The sequence below is a fragment of the Polistes fuscatus genome, unplaced genomic scaffold (genome assembly GCF_010416935.1).
Source record: "Polistes fuscatus isolate 324 unplaced genomic scaffold, CU_Pfus_HIC Scaffold1, whole genome shotgun sequence".
Classification (NCBI taxonomy): Eukaryota; Metazoa; Arthropoda; class Insecta; order Hymenoptera; family Vespidae; genus Polistes; species Polistes fuscatus.
Window position 1 is genome coordinate 14,926,385 of NW_025112997.1, and position 7,248 is coordinate 14,933,632.

At 31.5% G+C, this 7,248-nt stretch overlaps 1 protein-coding gene across 1 annotated transcript; it reads left to right on the top strand.

The window, feature by feature from the left end:
* Positions 1–978: 978 nt before the first annotated feature.
* Positions 979–6,863, top strand: LOC122526657 (box A-binding factor-like). The gene is given in 5 exon segments (XM_043650176.1): positions 979–1,302; positions 1,823–3,091; positions 3,094–3,177; positions 4,699–5,250; positions 5,960–6,863. Coding segments are annotated over 4 exon segments (1,962 nt in total). The 5' UTR covers positions 979–1,136; the 3' UTR covers positions 5,142–5,250; positions 5,960–6,863.
* The last annotated feature ends 385 nt before the right edge of the window (positions 6,864–7,248 follow it).

The window sequence follows — 7,248 nt, forward strand, 5'->3', positions numbered from 1 at the left end:
GTTATGGTTTTCCTACCTCTTTAGTCTCAGAGATACACAAAAATCCGCAACATTTAATATACATATAAGTATATATATAATATATATTATAATTATATATATTATATATTATATTTAATATATATATATACATAATATGTATAAACTTCTAATCACTGTGCAACGACAATTAGGATTAATGTAAAAACACGCGCACGACGCTGTTTTCGAATTAGTAAGGAAAAATTTACACCAACGTATATAAAAAAAAAAGTGATTTACAAAATCTTCGACAAGAATTTAGATCATTATCGAAGAATAAAGATCATCATCGTTAATAATAATAATAATATTAATAATAAAGCGTTAGTATTGTACGAGATTAACTTCGATGATAGTTTTGGACGTCGACGATTTTATAATTAAAGAAGAAGAAGAAGAAGAAGAAGAGGAAGAAGATAAAAGGAAGAAGAAAACGATTAATTTTGTAAAACAAAAAACTACAACCCACTTTTGGGGTTGAATAAAATAAATAGATATGCAGGATACGACGATGGCGTATTTAAAGATTCGCAAAAGGAAGTTCATGAACAGAATGATACGTTGATGCGTTGATCAAAGGACTCAAAGGCTTGTGATCGAAAGCATATTAGGAGATAACGTTGCTACCTACGTTATATTCAATTTCGTTATTTAAATATTCAATTGGAACGTTGAAAAGAAGGAAGGAAGGGAAGTAAAAGTAAAAGGAACATGAAAACGAGATGAAATTGATGTGACCCAACGTTTCTCACGTTTCATATGCCCGTTAAATATGATGGGAATATAAACAGGATTTTGCTTGATTAAAAATTTCAAATAAAAAATATAAAAAACGAAAAGGGTATTATAAAGTCTTTGAAATATTATCAGTGTAGTGTAGTACAAAAGAAGAAATCGATTATTTTAACTGATACTACTACTACTATTACTACTACTACTATTACTACTATTACTACTACTACTACTACTACTATACTACTACTACTACTACTACTACTACTACTATTAATACTATTACTGCTACTGCTATACGAAATCCTAGGAATTGTCTAAACATATACCTGAATCTATAACATTCTTTTATTATTCGCGATAAACGAAAATAAATCTTCAAGATGCCGCGGTGTTACATGGTTAAGAAGGCCCTGTGCAACAAGTACATTACCAGCGTTGCCAAAGGATTCGAAAGCTGGGGTCGTGGAAGAAACACGCCATCTCCAACAACTATACAGTTGCCTGTTTCGCCCATAGAAGGGAGCGTTGCACCCACTGTTGCGCAAGGTATGTGTTTTTCATTCTTTTATCCCTTTATCACATATGTTCAAATAATTATGACATCAACGTGGTTCAAGCATACTCAAAATTTATTTTCACTTTATTTTATAAATATTAATCATTTTCATATCAAATAAATAATTCAATTTAATATATTTAAATTATTAATTTTATTAATATATATAAATATTATAATATTAAATTACTCTTTATACTACTCTCCCTTTTATGGATTTGAGGGTATAATATTAAATTAATAATTATTTATAAAAAATTTACTTTTACTATTAATAATGTCTAAATTTATATTAATAATTTATTTTATGATTTATTTTATAGTATAAATAATTTACATACGAAATAAACGATAAAATTCATCTTTTCCATTTTTTTGACTTACAATCAGTCGATATTATCAATGTCATAATTACCGGCACATGAAACAGAATTTTTGAATTTTTAAGGCACACATTTTGTTTTTACGTTATTCTTACATGATGACAATTATTTTGTTTTTAAATTAAAGACATAACAGCTACAGGGACACCTACCATAACCGAGAACAACAATTCAAAAGAATCTATCAGTAACCAAGAAGAAATAACAATGGGAAGTGCATCGGATTCACCGAAAGTACCGCACATAGAAATGGCAACGGTAATAGCTTATACGACATCGACGAATGCCTTATCAACGCCATCATCCATAGAATCATCGAATGGAATGAAATTGACCGCAATTACTACTACAACTACCACAGCAATAACGTTAACGACGACGGCTACGACGATGATGACTACGACAACGACAAAGACGACGACTATGACAACAATGTCGTCGAGTTTGCCAACGTCTAAAACGCGAGAACTTGTTACCACCAATCTTTCGGCATCCCATTGTCCACCGTTAAATGATTCAATCAAATCCTCCTGTCTACCAACGAGGTACTGTACCACCGAGAACACTTCTGAACATCCTAACGACGATATCAAAATAAGATTGTCGTCTTGTTGTAATAACAACAACAACAACAACAACAACAATAACAGTATATCCTCGTCAAATGTTTCATCGATGTTCAAAGATCGTTCGCCTGCTGAGACAGAAGCTGCGCACGATCTTCTAGAACTTTCAAGATCTTTACCACCTTTACCCCCACCAAGTGTAGCGATCGGTCCTCAAAGCGTTATCGAAACACCTGCTACAGACGTTCAAGAGATGACGGTGTACCAACCTGTCGAGCAACCAATCTATCAAGTAAACACTATCGATCTTACCGGTTCGGGTACCGTCTATCATCATCAACCACAGCAACAACCACTACCGCCAACAGCAGCAGCAGCAGCAGCAGCGAGTATCATTTACGAGCCAACAACTACGATCGTTCAGCAAACATCGGGTGGTGTCTTTATACCACTTTCACCTGTTCAAGAGATTCTCTTCACGTATAGTACGCCGTCCATACCATGTACGTCGATTATAACTCCGCAACAACAGCAACAGCAACATCATCAACCGATTCAACAACACCATCAACAACAACAGCAACAGCAACAACAACAACATCATCATCTTCATCATCATCATCAGAGTCAAACAATCGAAACAGCACCACCATTGACACCACCAACCTCTGAATGCAGCAGCGATATCGAAAACAATAATCCTAACTCTCAACCCAGTCAACGAGACAAGGAAGTTCAAACAGTTACCGAACAAACGGAAGTTAAAGCTGCTAGTTATACTTACGACACATTACTGGTCGCCGATGGCAGATCAAAAAATAAGAAACTCCTTCTCTCCAGAAAACAACACCGGAAGCTGAACCACCTGAGAACTTAGAAACATCGAAAACTGGTCGTTACGTCTGCTGCGAATGTGGTAAATATCAATATATAATACATTTCTCTTTATTATTTCCAATAAGTTCTTTTTCAAAATTATAGTTAAAAGATTAGATTTAATAGCATTTAGATTATTAATGCTAAAGGTAAAAATAATGATAATCTTCTTTGAAGTGTTCGCCACGCATGTAGGAAGTAATCGCATAGTTTCACTTCGATATTCGAAATTGAGTAGCATAAGCACGGTGGACTAGCTAATGAGTTCTATCCATTACTAGAGGATGGGCATAACAAATTAGTCTTGATACGTACAATGCGGTGCAGTAGAACCTACTGATTAGCTTCTATCTCTATATATCTATCTCTATATATCTATATCTATCTATCCTTCTCTCTTGCTCTCACTCGCCTCTAATTTCACGATTTCATAGAGTAACAGATCAGCCAGACCTTAAAATCATTTGAATTTCTATTGCTACGTGATCGGATGGATTAACCATAATATACTACTTCTGTCAATAGTTTCAAATCCATTCAAACTGATTACGTAAACAGTAAATTTCTCTTCGTAAAAATGGCTGTAATAATTTCTTTTTAATAAAAATCATATATATATATACTAATACAAAAATTGTAAATATTTTGTTTATCAATCTAAAATTTATGTAAATACTTATGCTTCTAATTATAGAATAGATATTTGTACGTGTTAAAAAATATTTGAAAATTATTTATAAGATATTTGTAATATATACCTTAAAAGAATTATTTTAAAAATTTATAATTTATTTATTTATTTATTTAATAATATTTTATTGACCCTAGAGCCTAGGCTCCCTAAAGGCCATTAATTACAGTATAGTACAATGTAATGTATAGATAAAACAAAACGAAAATTAAAATTATATAATTATTATTAAACTTATCATTATATTAGTAGTAACGCACAGTAAGTAGATAAATGTAAAAAGAAAATAGTAAATAATAAATAAAAGTATAATAGTTCTATAATAGTAGTATAGTAGTATTGGTTCAAAGCAATAAACATATGGTTTAAAAAAAAAAAAAATTAAATTAAATTAAATCGTAAATTACAAAACACGCTGAATATCTCTATCAATAAAGTAGGTATAACATCTTAATCTGAATTCTTTATAGTCACTTAGAGCTACGATATCTTCCGGTAGTTGATTCCACATACGAACAGCAGTAACCAAAAATTAATTATAATAAATAATAATATAATAATAAAATTAATCTCTTTATATGAAAAGAAAAAATTATATTTAAAAATTAATAATTAAGAATTTATGTACTTAAAAAAAATGATTTACAAATAAAGATATTCTCAATCATAAATAAGATATTTACATATCTATAATAACAATAAGATAAAAAAATAATTTCAATTAATAATTATTTATATTAGGTAGTAACTCGGAACTAATCCTAATCAAATTAACAATTTTTTAATAAATAAAACATTCGAATTCTATTATTTAAAAAATGAATAAAAACCAACTTACCAATGTTTCTCTTTTTCTTACGATGTTTTCAGGTAAACAATATGCAACCTCTTCGAATTTGTCGAGACACAAACAGACCCATCGCAGTATAGATTCTCAATCAGCGAAAAAATGCATTCATTGCGGCAAAGCGTACGTTAGTATGCCGGCATTGGCGATGCATATGCTAACGCACAAATTGACGCATAGCTGTGGAATTTGTGGGAAGATGTTTTCGAGACCTTGGTTACTTCAAGGTCATTTACGTAGTCACACTGGTGAAAAACCATACGGATGTGCACACTGTGGCAAAGCATTCGCCGATCGTTCGAATTTAAGAGCACACATGCAAACCCATTCGGCGGATAAAAATTACGAATGTCCGAAATGTCACAAGTCATTCGCCCTTAAGTCGTACCTGAACAAACATCTTGAGTCGGCGTGTCAAAGAGAAAACGGTGACGAAAGTAGCAACGACGTTGACACCTCGCCGTAAATGATGTGTGCCTGAAAACAAAAAAAGAGTAAAAATATATCGAAAAAATTACAAAGAAACGAGACGACTATTTCATAAAATAACTACAACGTAAACGTGATTAAGTTAGGTAAGATTATATTTTTATCTTTCTATTTGGGATTTTATTGTATTATAAATTTTTATATATGAGATATATATAATTATTATGTGGTATATGATACATTGGTAGTCAAAACTAATTGATCAACGTAATATACAATTATATATATTTATACATATATCTATGATGTCTATATATCCAAGATACCAACATATCTATGAAACCTATATATCTGCGATACTTACGTACATATTATATAAACACTTACATATCAATGAATCTTCTATATTTATGATTTGTACATTTCTTTGATTTTTATATATCTGTGAAATTTACATATGCATTATACTTACATATCTATAATTTGTACATTTTTCTGATTTTTACATAACTATGATACCTACAAAAATATATAACACCTACATATCAATGATACTTACATATCTATAATACCCACATAAATATACACAACATATAAAAAAAAACAATGTAAATTCACTTTTAAAAATAGTTAAAGAAACAGATAATTTTAATGAATTCTAATTAAACAATAATAATATATGAAATAATGATAAACTTGAACGCATCACTTATATCGAGAGGCAACCCAATATATATATTTCATATATATTATAATATATATAAATATCCCCCCGGTAGTGAAAGACGGTGTTACTAGAGCGTGCCCGTCTCGTTATACATACCCTTTTGTAATCAGAACGTTCATCGTTTACAGCACATGCCAGTGAAAGAAATAAACTACGACATCCAGGGCAAGCGAGAAATATGGAGATCAACGGTGTAGAAAAAGGAACACGAGCAAAGGCTAACATAGATCCGGACGTTGCAGTCCTTCAGTAAAAAAAAACTACAGACAGAGACCAAGAGAGGGAAAGGGAGAGAAAAAGAGAGAGAGAGAGAAAGAGAGAGAGACACACACATACACACATACGCAACTTTACTGAACTAGAAAGGGGATTTCAAAGAGATCGTTCCTCCATTAAATCTCGATCTCAACACACTACTCATTCTATTTAATCACGCATATCAGACTGCAACAATGGATTCATTCTTGAGAATAACAGAGAAAGAAATAATAAAAGAGAGAGAGAGAGAGAGAGAGAAAGAAAGAGAAAAAGAGAAAGAGAGAAAGAGATTGATACTTTCGATTGCTTCGCTTGAAAACTTTCTACAGCTGTCAAACGACATTCTCATTCGCATTAGCTACTCTTGCAAATGCGATTATACATACCATACACATACATACACACGCGCACGCACACACACACACACACACATGAATACACTTACGAAGAGATACACGTGTTTCTTTCTATAAGAAAGTTTCACTTAATTCCACTGTGTTAAGGAAAACAAAACATGCCAAATCTTTCTTCACTATCGAGAAGGAGTGGGAGATGAATTTTTTATATCAAACAAACGTCATTCGTGCATCCAATTCTATCCGCACTTCGACCAATCTGTCTGATCTAAGATAAAAATTAAACAAATAAACATAAAAATAAATATTCGTGTGAAGATTGTGAGCTCATCGCATGCTCTTGGAATATCATCGAAAAATACGTTGTGATAATGAATCAAAGAAAGAAGAAAAAATTCAAGAAGAAGAAATAGAAAAAGAAGAAGAAGAAGAAGAAGAAGTTTGATCTATAGATCTGTAGATCCATCGATCGATTTCTTTAATCTAACGAGAAGACCAGTTTTGAATATATTTATTAATATTTATTAATATTAACGACATTTTACTTATTAAGACGAACTTACCGAAAATGTTTGATGTCTTACACACACACACACAGTCATACACACACACATTCGTACATACACGAATACACACGGATGCATATAATTTCGTAGATGAATGAAAGACAAACAGTTTTAAGTAAAAATATTACTTAAATTTTTTAGAAGAATTTATTAATTAAATCGAAGTCATCAAAAACGGTACGAATGTCTTATACATACACACACGCACACAAACGCGTATATAAATGCATACGAATT